General features: G+C 45.7%; 1 protein-coding gene across 5 annotated transcripts; it reads left to right on the top strand.

The window, feature by feature from the left end:
* The first annotated feature begins 1,074 nt into the window (after nt 1-1,074).
* Ythdf (YTH domain-containing family protein) lies at nt 1,075-12,127 on the top strand. 5 transcript variants are annotated; one of them, XM_050184729.3, is made up of 5 exons: nt 1,075-1,512; nt 4,445-5,842; nt 8,987-9,048; nt 9,140-9,198; nt 10,279-12,127. In XM_050184729.3, the coding sequence occupies exons 1-5, from the start codon at nt 1,482-1,484 to the stop codon at nt 10,280-10,282; spliced, it is 1,554 nt and encodes a 517-aa protein (XP_050040686.1). In that variant the 5' UTR covers nt 1,075-1,481; the 3' UTR covers nt 10,283-12,127. The 5 variants fall into 5 exon arrangements, with proteins under 5 accessions (XP_050040686.1, XP_050040682.1, XP_050040684.1 ...); XM_050184725.3 differs by having other exon boundaries at nt 1,076-1,512; nt 8,984-9,048; nt 9,137-9,198; XM_050184727.3 differs by having other exon boundaries at nt 1,076-1,512; nt 8,984-9,048.
* The last annotated feature ends 2,489 nt before the right edge of the window (nt 12,128-14,616 follow it).

The raw sequence follows: 14,616 nt of genomic DNA on the forward strand, positions 1-14,616 counted from the left end.
TTATAAATAGGAAAGGCGCTAGACGATTATTGCTTGGGGACAAAATGAGCCCGAAAGGGAGCAAACTCGCTTCGGTACAGGCTAGCTGGGCTTGTTCTGCACAAAATAGCTGACGTGAAGCGAATTAACGTGATCCCTCACTCATCTCGCTTCATCTGCTGGAGAATCGGATGATATTACGCTGCAAATGGTTGCAACTCAAGGGCTAAAGCCTCTCCGTCCACGCGGCACCGCCGGTCGGCGAAAACGTGCAAGCATGGAAGGGCATTATTTGTGGCCCAAGATACCGAAACGAAAACCGTTTTACTTTGGCCTGCCTTTTAGTTCCCGTCTTTGGCCATCGCTTCTTCAACTTCTTGAACGTCACGTGCAATTTCCATGTACAAAAAACAAGGACATTTAATAATGCTTCAACACATCTCGCCCGAAGTACACCCAACCGTTTTTTTTTTTTTTTCAGCACATGCCGTACGTGTGCATATACTGCACGATCGAGCCGTTCGTTAATAAATTATAATTAGTTGCAACGTATCGCCGGCGTACGGAGAAACGAACTTGCGCTTCTCGAAAGCGTTAACGATTACGTATCTCTGTGCCTGCTAAACAACATAGCAGCGACGCACAATCAGATACAGCTGGTGCACCAATCCGGCATACTTCTCGAAAATTCTGGAAGTTCTTGGTAGTTCTAGAGGGATCGAAGGCGTTTTACATTAAAAAAAAATAAGACATTTGCTTGCGAGAAAAGAAAGAGATCAAACGACAAACAAGTGCTAAACAAATTATTAGATTGCCTTGTTATATGTATCGGTAGGCAGTTTGTAAACGGAACTTAATATGCGTTCAATTAATCGAACGGAAGCTCTTCCTGATGTTATCAAAGGGCGCTAAAATCTGCATCGTACGAAATCTCTTGTTTTATTGTTGCTATCGCCCTATCACCAACCTTGAATGTGCCTTCGGACTGCCTTTTACAGTATGTGCCATTTCTTGAGCTTGCAAAAGCGAACAGTCTAGAAACGAAAAGTGGCACGGATGCTAAAGGCATCATCGCTGAGAGCATCACGCAGTGACGTTCGTATTCACGTGACTATCTCAGGCGGGAGTCGGGCACATGAGGAGCCGCCATTGTTCCTGTGTTTCATATGTGGTGGTTTTAAGAGAATTGTAGCCTCTCCGCGGACTGCATACGCAGATCAGTGCGGGAAAAAATCATCGGAAAGATACGACACGCTAAATAGAAGCTGACCACACCGCTAACGAGTCTTCAAAAGGGAAGCAAAACGGCCAACGGTGGATTGTGTGATGTCTCGCTGTGTTCAAACGACATCCAAGATGGCCTCCCTACGTTCGTGTTTTTTCTGAAGTGCTCTGTGGGGGTTCGGGACGCGAAGACTTTGGGACAGCAGTTGTGCTGACAGTTGAACGATCGGTTTTTTTTTCTTTCCGTGGTTTCGTTCACGTTTTGCCGATTCCTGGAGATGCAACGCATGAAAAGCCAAGGAAATCCAGGTGAGGATCCGTGCTGGGCGGCCTGTTGCCGAGTCGCCTAGTTGTGTGGTGGGCAGTTCGCGCTACCCACGCAGCAACAAGAGGTGCTTCCTGAAAACAAGCGGGTGTGAGCCGTCTACGGGCACGTACGGTGCCCAAAGCTCGTCCAACCCCGACAAATCCTGCGGCGGTCCTCGACTTTCACGTGTGCGAATGTGGAAAGCAGTGTTGTGCTACGTTCTAAGCCTAAAACGCGGCTTGCTTTTTTCTAGTGTGATTTTGTTCGCTGCTGTTGATCCCCGCGACCTTTTCGCGTTTGTATGCTCGCAACAGTTGCGCCTCGAGCAGAGAACGGCGACCGCCGTTGGCACGCTGGCGCGGTTGGGTCGCAGGGTTCGCTAGGGCCGCCCGAAGCGACTGACGCGTTTGACGCCTGCGCCTGCAGTTGCACATTGCGCGCCAGGGCGCCGCCTTGGCCACCAGCTGTTTGCTGCGAGGCGACCCAGTCCGCTAAATGCGTCCCGGAGACGTCGATAGCTTGGCTTTATGTCATTGAGAGTGAATCGCGTGGGAAGTCGTGGCTAGAGTTGTCGACGTCGCAGCCGCGCGAGAGAGTCTCGGATCCGCCCGCGCAAGGCACACCCGCATCCGTTTGCCGCGTTCTGAGCGGGCGGAGCAGCGATGGCGTCGACATGTGATGCACGACGCCGAGGAGTGCCGGTCGTCCGGAGCGTTATGACAACAGCCTGGCAACGGGTACCGCGGACGTTGCCCCAAAGCCTAGGTGCGCTTCGTTTTGGGCGCCGACGAGGCGCGATAACGCCGCACGTCGGGTTGCCGTGCACCTAGCGCGACTTCGTGAGCTTGGGCCGCTTGCGAAGTAAAGATAACGTAGGCATCCCCCGTGGGTTGGCAGAACGCGCTTCTGGTGATGGAAAGCACGAAAGCGAAAGGGACAGTGACGTAGCATGTTGCAACGTGCGGGCCGCCCCTGCTTCTCTTTCTCGTGGCGATGTGTATCCCGGAACTGGTTGATCAGTTGTTTCGTGTTTGATAACGCGCTAAGCGTGCCGCAGTTTTAATGCCTAATAACTTGCGCTTTCGTATAATTCGTTTTCTGCAAGCACCTCTTTGTTCTATGTGGGGTGGTAGTCTGCCATTAGTAATATCCTTACTGTGGTAAACTCTGACAATCACAATATTTGTTGTTTAGACAAAAATGCATGTTCAGCCATGATCTCCACTGCCAGTGTTAACTGCTGGTAGCAACAGGTAAAACAGTTGGACATGTATCCGGGGGACTAAAAGTGCTGCCTCTCATAAGGGCGGGGACTCTTCACAGTAGCCTAAGGTGCATTTGAAGCCTGGTAGTTTACGTGCAGTACTATGGAATGAAGAATGACATGATTACTATGCACTGCTGGTAGTTTCAAATATGTATTGCTTAAATGAACGCTAAAAGCTACAACATATTGGACTGTTAAGGCAATCTTTCAGAATTCTAGACCCATTAATTTGGCAGAACAATGGTCAGCAGAATGAAATCGAAGACTGAAACTACTTCTATTGAATTTAGTGCGCAAGCTAGTGTTTTCTATCTGATGTGTCAAAGGTTTCAATGTATTTTCACAGATCTGCACTGTGCGAGTTCTCTAAACTTTCTACTTTTGAGTATTTGGTTCTTGCTGAATGTAATGAAATCATTTTTTTTTCTTTTTTAATGAAACACTTAGCTTGTCTTGAGCAAATACTGTCATAATCTGCGTCTACCTCATGTAGCTGGCGCAGGAAGTTAAAAAGTAGTGTTGCCACCCACCTTTCATTTTGTCATATTTTCTGCTTTAACCCTCCGTCCTCAGTAAAATGTATATTTTTTTGGTATTTGGGAAGCACAATGTACCAAGAAAACAATTTAATATTTATTTTTGGTTTGGAGCATTACTGTATTAGATTAGGTATTGCCAATATTATGGTACTTTTTTCCAATTATGGGACACTAAAAGCAAATATTAAGTCAAGCTAAAGTGAGAGATTAGTGCTTGAGAATTTCTAAGACATCAATATTATCGCGAAAAAGGCCTTAATAATCAAGAAAGCGAGGTAAATTCAAAACATGATTCGAGACCCCCGGGACATCCAAGTACTGGCCTGATGACGAAAGCCCTCCTCAGTTAAATTCTGTCGCTAGTACTAAACCATTCACTGCAAAAAACATTATTGTATTGTATAATAAGACGAAATAAAATGCTACTTATTCAGTTCTATTTCGTTTTTAGAAAAAAGAATCCATTTAAGTTGCCCTTAACAATGACACGGGTGGTTGAAGGGTTTCGGTTTCGCTCGACTCTGCGCCGCCCACGCTGTTGCGTTTCAGCAGTTATGTTATCGCATAGTGCTGCCCTGGTTTTGCTGACTCTTTAAACTCTCACAAACTGCAAGTAGCAGTGAATTCAACTTCCATGTTATGTCACGGGATGCCCGAACGGTCTACGCCACTTGACCAAAAAGCAGCTGCAGTGGTAAATCCATCGCTCTGTCTTGGCTCGGTGCCGTAGTCTGTCAGGCACCATTTTACTCACCGAAGGCAGCAAAGGGTGGTGATGGCATATGCAACGTCGCCACTCCCCCGGTTTGGTGGCGGAAGATTTGAATTTCGAAAAAGGTATTAGGATCCTTCAGATGCTATTTTCTCGTAAACCAAGTCCTTTCCTGGCATAAAACAGGCGTTGCAAGGTTTCTGGAATGATATTTAAAGAGTCCACGTCGACTTATTATTTGACTTTAGTGTCCCTTTAAGTGATATTTCTAGGATGCTCGTCAGACATTATAGCAATGATGAATACACTGCCTTTCAACATTTTCTAAGACATGTAGCCTTCTGTTAATGATTGTTGCTGCAGTATTTGCTACATGACAAATCTAACAAAACTTTTTACTGCTTTCGTCGTCGCAGCAGTGAGCAACGGCCCAAAGGACATGGTCAAGGATGAAGAGTTTGACTCATGGCGCAACCAGAACCAGCAGCCCCAGCCAGCTGCGCAGCAGCAGACAACTTACCAGCCCCACCTGTCGACATCGAACCTGGGCGAGCCGTACATCCCCAGCTACTATGCGTCCATGTCATTTCCTTACTTGAACCAGGGCCTTGGTGATGGCGCTTGGAGCAATGGTGGTGACCCTGTTGGCTTCTTCGGCTCCTACGGGGGTCAGATGGGCGCGGGTGGCGAACAACCACCGCAGCATTATGTTGACGGTGGTGCTGGAATGTTCAGTCAGAACAGCTTTGCGGGATATGGCCAGGGCTTTGGCTTCTTCCCAGGCAGTGGTGGCGACTACTCGACATGGGGAACAGCAGCGAGTTCTGGGCAGCCGGCGGCAGCGGCGGCGGCCGCAAGCAAGGGTTACCCCGAGGAGTACTATCGTGGCGACTACGACCAGACGGGAATGGACCGAGGGCTTAAGCACCTTGAGCAGGGCTTGAGGTCTTTGGCATTGGGTGGTGACAAGGACTTTGCAGGATCCAAGGAGCCTTATGGCAAGGACCCAAAAAAACTGGGGGGTAGTGACAAGAAGTTGTCGTGGGCCTCCGTAGCAAGTCAGCCGGCCAAACCAAAGGCAGTGAAAAGCAAGAGCCCCCTGCTGCCTGCAGCTGCGCCCAGCAAGCACCCAATGGACATTGGCACTTGGGAGGGGAAGAATGGTGCGAAGCCACGGGGCAGTGCTGCGCCATGGGCGAGCCAGGCGCCGCCGCCTCCAGAGAACAGCTACACGCACCCTGTGCTGGAAAAGCTGCGACATGAGAACAACTACAACCCCAAGGACTTTGATCTGGAGCCGAAAGGGGCGCGCTTCTTCATCATAAAGAGCTACTCGGAGGATGATATCCACCGATCCATCAAGTACTCCATCTGGTGCTCAACAGAGCATGGTAACAAGCGGCTGGACGCTGCTTACCGCGACGCGCAAGGCCCTGTGCTTCTCTTCTTTAGCGTCAATGGGTCAGGCCACTTTTGTGGCATGGCCGAGATGGTGTCGCCTGTGGACTACACGGCCTCTTCGTCGGTATGGGCGCAGGACAAGTGGAAGGGGCAGTTTCGTGTGCGCTGGGTGTACGTCAAGGACGTGCCCAACTCTCAGCTTCGGCACATACGGCTTGAAAACAACGAGAACAAGCCTGTGACCAACTCGCGGGACACCCAGGAGGTGCCTCCAGAAAAGGGCCGCCAGGTGCTCAAAATTCTGCACGGCTTTCGGCACACCACGTCCATCTTTGATGATTTCCTCCATTACGAAAAGCGTCAGGAAGAGGACGAACAGCGAGAGTTTCCCTCGGTTCCTGCAGGTGGACCAGGTCTGACCCCACCTTTTGCCACCGTACTTGATGTGCAGTTTTTTCCTGCTCAGGGCAGTGCGCAGTGTGCTTGCAGATAGGAAGGCTTTATGCTTACTGTGGCTCTAAACAATTCTCGCCCCCTCCTTGCTTCTGAAAAAAATGTTTTGTCCCTTTGTCCTCACATTTAAAAAGAAAAGTATGTTCTTCCTCTTTTTGTTCTATTCATTATATTTTCTTGGAGCTCGCCCTGTTTGAGCTAAAGTAAATGTCAACATAGTCTTCCTGGAACGTTAGTTTAGATCATTGCTGCTGGATAGGCCTGTTATGTGAATTCATTTTGCAGTGCTGTCCAAGACTGGATGAAAAGATTGGTTGTTAAAAAACTAGTTATATTCTGCTACTTCGCTATCAAATGTCTAAAACATCTTGTTCAACTATCCCCTTATTTGGGTTGAATCTGAAAACAGCTAGCAGATGCACATGGAATGTTACAAGCTTTCAAGCTGCCTACACAATCCAAGCCTTGTATAGAATCTCCAAGTTTAATGCTTTTCCATCTCCTGGCTTCACTTTTGCCGCAGGGCTGCTTGCAGATGCAAGCGCAATTATGCAGCATGACATAATGGCTTTGGGGTAATATATTCTCAAAGGGCAACAAGCTGCCTTAAAACTATTTGCTTTTCTTTTATTTCAGTGAATTGTGCTTCTATTGGGTTTTTAGCTTCTATAAGGAAATTTATGTATTCAGGTAATTGCTTTCTTCGATGCAGAATGGATGGTTTCATTCCTTGACTGGGCCTTGTGTGCTAGGATGTCAAATGGAAAATTTTATTGACTTCCTGTTTTGGTAGGTTGGCACTTACAATGTCAACACTAATTGGGCTGAAGCTGTTTGTTACTAATGGAAAGCTTGCTTGATATTAAGCTGTTATTTAAGAACATGCATTTCTTGTCACTGGCAACTTAACTTGTGGTGGATAATTGATGTCTGTTCTTGTTGGAATATCATTTGTTTGCTGATCCTGGACTATCATCACCTCAATGCTTACTTCCTCTTGATAACTGTTATAACGCTTAATGCCTGTTATAATGTGTATTAATAATGCTTAAAGGGACCTGAAACGATTTTGACAATTTTATACAAACACACTGGGTTGTTAGGCTTAGTCCCTCTGATCAAAAAGTGACACATATAAGCGCTCCGTGTAAGGCATGTAATTTATTATAAGGTTTTAAAAATGTGCATCGCCACAGATCGTAGCTGAGCTGCATTCCCGAGTTCTGAGCTGCCCCATCACTTGCTATGTAGCTGGCATGCGTGGTGTCAGTTGGGTGAGCTATCTGATTGGCTACCCACGTTGCATCATCACTAATGCTTAAAACATGCTGCTGCATTAAGCTTATTTTTCACACTGTACGTATGCATAGTAATTTGTGTACCCTTAAAAATAAGTACACGAATGTAATAAATCTAGGCGTTTCTTCAAACCAATAGCCCACTTCCGCCTGGGAATGTATATCTTCTGCTGCAGCTCCTGGCAGTAGGGCTGCCAATGAGACGAGGAGTTGCATGAAAATAGGAGCAGCGATGTCTTTTTTGGCAGCAGGAACATCAATGGTACCAGCTCTGTATTACACTTGTCTTGCACTGCAGGTGTGCAGGGAATAAACTGCAGCGACTACATGCTGTAGAAGACGCGAGTGCTGCATGTCACTGTGAACGCGAACCTCCTTGGCACACCGCTCATGCGCAGTGTTAAAAAGGCGCTTTCAGCGATAACCGCAGGTTCAACATCTGCCAGAGAGCCAGGTTTTGTATATAATTTGCCCAGAATGATAACAGAAAAATATCCTAACAAGCTGAGGTCTGGAAAAAGAAAAAGCATTGCAAAGGATATTGAGTGTGCTTTACAGTGTGTCACAACATCCATCAGAAAGCCACCATCTTAGACTTTGGTGTAGTTGTACTGTCTCCCTTGCAGGAAGTGTAGGTTGGTTTCCCAGTAGATGTACTTTTTTTCTATTTTTCTTTTTGTTCCTCTGTTAAGATTCTAGAGTAGAGAAAACATAAATAGCCCATTTTACCACATTCAAAAGTCGGCGGGAGTATTCTTTTGCCGCTGACTGCTACAATGAAATCATAAGAGTGTCGTAGAGAGACAGTCGTAAATGTATGTGTTAGATATTTTCAACAGAAGTAATATCAGAAACAGATACTTTATAGTTTCTCATCGCACATAAAGCCTGCTGCAGCATTTGTCTCTTTTTGCTTCATGTAGCATTTAAAAAAAAGCAAACATTGTGTGTGTAGTGCTGCTGTGTCTCCATCGACTGTGCACGGTTCGTCGTTAAATTTCGTTTCATGTTGTTTGGGCTTAGCAAGAAGAGCTGCATAGGGAAGAGATGTGGGAACACACTTGGTTCAAATCAACCGAAAGTAGACAACACTTGCATTTGTTGTTGCACTTGCATTTGCAAGTGGTTGCAACACTTGCAACCACTTGAAGGAGGCGAGACATAGCGATGGCAGCAAGGTGTAAAAGTTGAGGGGAAACGCCACAGCTTTAGGGGAGGGTAATGCTTAATCACTCGTACCTACGTTATAGCATGCTGACACAAAATTCTTGAAAGACATCATTCCTTGAGAGAGACCCTGTGCGTTTAGGTGTATGACAAAAAAAATGTTTCAGGGACCCTTTAATACCTGGTAAGTATGGGCTATGTATAGTGTTAAAAGTTAGTCAGCCTCATTTTAGTACTCTTGGAATTGATTGCAAATGCCAAGCTGTAAGCATTGTTTGGTGTGCACTTCTTGCTTTGCATGTGCAAATAGAAGCAGTTCTGAGGCTGTGTTGTATGCAGTGCATTGTATACAGGACAGATGAAGCAAGTTCTTACACATACACTTCGTGGTAAGCCTAAAGCAGTGAAGCACTGAGCACAAGCATATTGTGCCAGTTGGGGTGCATATAGCAGCCTCTTGAAACCCCATAGGGCTCGTTGCTGCCCGCTCAGTTAATTGAAGTCCTAGTTGGCGGCAGCCCATAATCTTGTGCGGTATCATTGTGCAAGTGCTTTTGAGGGTTTAGCTCTACGGCTAGCGCATAAATTGCTTCTTTCAAGTTGCTGAAAGTGTTAATGACTGGTTTACCCTTGCAGCAGAGCCGGGATTGCTACCCAATCTTGACCATTTAAAAGCTGCAGAAGCAATGAAGGAAAACAAGGTAGGACGGCATTACTTGCCCTCTGAGCATACTGCATGTCCATTACATTGTTTTCACGGTTGTTTAATGTGTTCGCTGTGTGTTACAGCAGATGCCCATGCCAACAAGCAACCACCACATGCAGTCGAGGTACCACCACCAGCAGGCGTGGTGAGTGACGACCTCCTCTCCCCACTTCGTTTTTTTTTTCCTTTGTGCGTGTTGTGGTTTGGGTAGGCACATGCAAAAGGTGTATCAGCAGAAGACATGTAGGCAGATTGTTGAATGGCTGAAGCAAACTAAGACAAAAACAAATGGGGTCTGCACTAGCTGTATTATTCTACCCATTCTGCAATGATTTTCCAGCAATGACATAGCAGTAAACTCTACCAATGATGGAAGAAAGTTGACATGTCCCCCTCAAGCTGGTCAGAGTAAAATGCCTTGAGCCTTGGCTGGTGCACAACTTCTCTTTGACTTAGCCCTTTTCCAGGTAGTGACAGTGCTAAGAACTGGGATATTTCTTGATAAATGTTCCACAAAGCTGGGCGGCTATTCTGTAAGTGTCCACCTAGTGGTCATGTCAATTTCGGCTGATTGGCTAGGGATGCCTGTCTCCTTGTGACGCATACCCCAGCCCAGCCAGTCAGAATTCCAGCAGGAGACAAAATGAAACATATCCACTAGGTGGACACTTGCAGAATACTCCCGTGGGCTATGAGCTGGCCAACATGCTCTGAAGACAGACTTACGCAGCCTTGTCATTGTGAAGCAATTTAGGCCTAATGATATTGCAGCAGGCTAGGTCAAGTCACCCGCAGAAATATTGAAATGTGAGCAGTAACGAGTGTTCTTTGAGTGTTTGTGTTGCTTTTATTTTCCCTCTTATGTCTAACAAACACTACCAGGTGTGATCTCACGTTAAGGTTAGTGTTGACTTGACCATGCCATGAATTTTCTTTTCATGCCAGAGGCTCTGTTTCTTGGAAACAGCATGGCCTGAGTGCTGTTGTGTAAGGGCTGAGTAGGTCGTCAAATGTGTGACCTCCCCGTTGCCACTTTGCTTCTATAGATTCTAAACATCTCGCATATTTAGCATGTTTCAAGAACAGTAGTATGATGAAATCAAGAGTTCGACGAAAACTCGTCTGGTCGGGATTAGACGGCATTTGTTTTGCCTTTGACTAGTAGTAGTAGTAGTGCTTACAGCATTGCAATGTTGAAATGTGCACTTTGCGTTGCCTCTCACAGGTGAAGTGGCGTGTGGTGCAAGGCCTTCGGCGGTGTTATTTCCCCCTCCCCGATTGCAAGACTCCCGTTGCCACAGAAACCCCCTTCGTCAACGACTGGAAAGCGCCACCGTGACACTCCCTGTGCGCCGAGGCTTTCGACGTCAGCGGTGACAGCGTGCCCCATTCTTTGTGGTTCTGCTGTGTGTGTGCGTGTGCAATTTGTGTGCGCGTGCACCTCGCGTGATGTGTGCCCTCCGCTGAGGCAAGGACCACGAGCCTCTCTAGTTTTCTCCTGTAAACCCCACAAAGTGCTTATCCTTCCCATTGCCCTCTTTTTCTCATTTCCGTGCTGCACAGCTGCTAACCAACAGTGGATGACCTTTTTTTCGGGGTGGGGCGGGAAGTACTACTGTCACGGTTTCCTGCCAAAGTTAAGAGGCTAAGGGAGGTGCTTCTTGGCACATTCGGTAATGTTGGGCTGAGTTGCCGGAGATGGATGTGTAGCATACTGGAGCTTCTTACCACTGGTTTTCTAGGTTTATTTGCCACCACCAAGTTTTCGAAGGCTTGGCATGGTGGTTTCTCCTGCCCGTCCCTTGAGCTTTTAATCCCCTCTTGCCGCTTGCCAATGTATTCTTGCTCTCTTTCTATCTCTCATCTGGCTTGTGCGCATGGATTTTGGTCCCCCATCTGTTTCTCTCTCTTTCTCTACCTCACTGGCTCTCAAACTCCTATCATGTGGTTGTTAATGCAGCGCAAAGCAAAAAAAAGAAAAAGAAAAAAAGTGGTAACAGTGGGCAAAGCGGTAACAAAAAAAAAAGGTGGTGGGACACACGTGGACCTCTAGGTTTTTTTTTTTTTCCTTCCTGCTTTTCTTGTGTCATTTGTTTCCTTGTTTGTAGGATTGGAGGCCAGTGGACGAACTTTGCACAGCCTCCCGGACCTCCCCTTGTTGTTTTGTGGGAAAATGCTAGTGACCACAAATTGTTATCAGTCAGCGGGTTTACCGAAAGGAAGAGACTTAAAAAAAAAAAAGAACCTGAACTGGCACCATTGGATGGACTACTTTGTGTTTGTTTTGACTTGTCAGAATTCGGGACTCCTAGGACTTGTAAAAGAAAAAAAATGCAGAAAACAATGGACTCAAAACACTGGACTTGATGACCAACGACAGACTGGACGCACCGCCGCGAGACAGCAGACGCGCAGTGTTTCGGAATGTATGTGGCCTGTGCGTGCTCGGACAGCGTGGACTTGCTTCAAGGACTTGTGCTGTTGCTTCGTGGGTCGGGGGGTTGAAAGATGGTTCGTCAAGTGACTAGTTGTATCTATTTCTGGACTGAACTTCTAATTTGTTTACTTTTTTTTTCTTGGTCAGGTAAAACTGAACCCAATTGTTGGACTTGATTGACTTTGAGGGCAATGTGGATGCCACTAGAAATGCATACCTGCATGTATTTTTTTTTTTCTCTTTCTCTCTTTCTAGGGAGGCTGATGGATTTTTGCATTGAAATGCTTAGCAGTATATACATATATTGTGGCCCACCTTTGGCAATTGTGAGTTACTAAAACAAAAAGAAAAGGCATTGACAGTGCAGATGATTGTGTGGACCTGCTTTTTTTTTCTCGGAATACAACTATAGTGCATTCTGTAGCTGTTTGAAGGATGCCCGCTGGAGCACTCCATTGCAAGAATTAAAGAAAAATGATGTGAAATTGCATTTCAAACCGATCGGGAAATGGGAGGTGTGGTATACTTGCAGGAAGCTGCTGCGCTCGTTACTTGTGTGAGGTCTATGGCATCCTTTTGTTGTTGTTAACTTCGCCAATAAACACTGAGCACAATGAAATACACCGAAGAAAAAGAAGTATGCGTAACTCATGCTGGCAGTTTGGTGATGCTTTGCCTCCTCGCAAATGTGTGGTGAGCAGTCGCCAACGCATGCCTCTGCGACTGCTTTGTGGTCAACTCTGCTGCATGCCCGTAGAGGTGCTTCTCCACCAAGCTGCTGGGATACTATCCACATCAGTGAATGCATTTCAGTCGCTCCGCTGTGTACGGTTGCTGTGATGTTGCCCACATAGGGCTATCACGCACCTTTGCAAGCATTGTTTGCACTTATTGGTGCCATATTTGTTTGTCTATCACTCAGGCTAATGGTTACTGTCACAACAGAGCATCGAGGTCATCACCTGTACTTTGGAAACGTCATCATTTATAACCTACTACAAGAACAGGAGGGATAAGCTGCTGCACTATAATGTTGCAGGCTCAGATTCCTTACAAGTTGATTCAGTGCATCATTGCTAGCTGTATTTCTGAATGGCACTGTCGGGAGTGCTCGTCGCCCAGCAATGATGAGTCGAGCGAAAACTGCGCAGTGCTGTGAAAGGTAGGGCACGTTGCAGAAAAACAATCTGCATTGGTTAACAGCATGGCATATATGCACGTCGGTGCACTTTTGTAATTGACTTCAGGACACGTCCGAGTGCAAAAGATGCTATTTATGTAAGAAATGTTATTGATGAGCTGGCATTGGTGTGCAAGTGCTCCGTGGGCAAACTTTCACAGCATTGTGCAGATTTAGTAACTTGCTTACTATGCTATGAAATTACTCTGGTATGCAGTGGTATTTGAAGTTAGGAACCACTTAAAAGAACTCTGTGCAGGTTGTGCAGCTGCCGCCGAGTAGTTTGCCAATATTTCACATTAAGTGAACACAAAAGGGAACTCTATTATAATTGTGCAGTAATGGGTAGTTTAGTTGAAGAGAAACTAAAGGGTAAAGTTAAATTTTGCACCAAAACCTGCTTGACGGTATGTCAGTGTGACTGCATGGATTTCAAATAAGTTAAAGTGTTTTGAGTCGTTGCTCAGTACCAGTTATTAAAACTTGCTAAATTCTAAATTTTGTGCTTTTAGATGCAACATAGTTCTTTAACGATAATGTAACTAGGCCCAAGCAGATGCTGTGGTGCCAGCACCACAGACGTTTCGTTTTTACACCTCTACATTATCAAGCCTCCCATTGCAGTAAAGTGCCCTTTTTGTTATTGTAAAAGGGTAATTAACAACCCTCTAATTAGTTTTTTATTGTGTCTTTCTCTGACAAAATGAACACAATGGTCTATTTTTTACTTGAGCAGAAGGGAAAAAGATGTTAATGAAAAATGCACTCTTGGTATCCAAGGGGCGTAAATTGTAAAGGGGCAGCTAAAGGCTGATGTTGCCAGCACGTCTGGTGGCAGCTGGCGAAGGGTGTGCCGCTGGCGTGACAGGATAGGAATGTGGAAATGTACCATCACATCACTAATGCTAAGAGGTCGCGTGTCATTGCTGCAATTTCATATGCTCATTCTTGCAGTCCCAGTGTTAACCATGCTTTGAAGAACGCGAACTTGTAGCACATTGGCCCTTGCTGTAAGATCGCTTAGCAATGTCGGTGGTTAATTTTGCGAACTTCTCCCTAATTTGCACGGTTTGAATTCTTGCTTAATTGTGACAGCAACTGCAACAGGTGCCCTAGTAAAATCTACTTCAAGCAAGTAAAGCTGTCTGGCACACACTGTTGACAGTGCAAACAGTTATGCACATTGACGGTATGTTAGGGAGTGATGTGCCACATTTATAAAAAGAAGAAAGGTCAAAATGAACCGGCAAAGGTATGTCGTGACTGATGAAGGTGCCGGTCCACAATGAAGCAAGGTCAACAGAACTTCACCAGTGATATCTTAAAAGCTAAAAAAGTAAAGAAGTTGACTCCTGAAAATGTGTTTAAAAAAGTTGCGTGAGAAGTCGCACTGAAAAGTTTACACACGTATAAGTACTTCAGGTCACATGATTGCTTGCTAAGCTGTTGAACTTCAAATTATTTCATATGATTTTTCTCCAGCACTTGATTTTTCATTTCTTGCAATCCTCCCCAAATATTCTGGTATTTTAGTTCGTACTAAATGCATTCTAATGACATCTCAATCGTGGCCGATCCCCCATAGTCTGAGCCATGAGCTGAGGGAAAACAAAAGATTGCAGGTGTTCTCTGGGTAATACAAGCAAAGTCAGCGGTTTGTAGGGTGACATATGTCCACCATTGATGTTCTCAAACAAGATTTAATGGGCATAAGCATTCAACATAAGCTGCGAGTGCAGCAAAAGAAAAACGATGTATACATTATGATGCCATATAGATGGCAGGTAGATCAATTGAGTTTTAGTCAAATGTCATAATTGTAGAGGTGTGATGCAGATATGCCACCACGTACCTCGTGTACCTTGCCTAAATTGCACCATTCATATTGGAATGCTGTCATTGCTAACATACCATACATTTGTACGGAGCACCATGAATCATAGGCA

This window comes from Dermacentor andersoni, chromosome 4, assembly GCF_023375885.2.
Source record: "Dermacentor andersoni chromosome 4, qqDerAnde1_hic_scaffold, whole genome shotgun sequence".
Taxonomy (NCBI): domain Eukaryota; kingdom Metazoa; phylum Arthropoda; class Arachnida; order Ixodida; family Ixodidae; genus Dermacentor; species Dermacentor andersoni.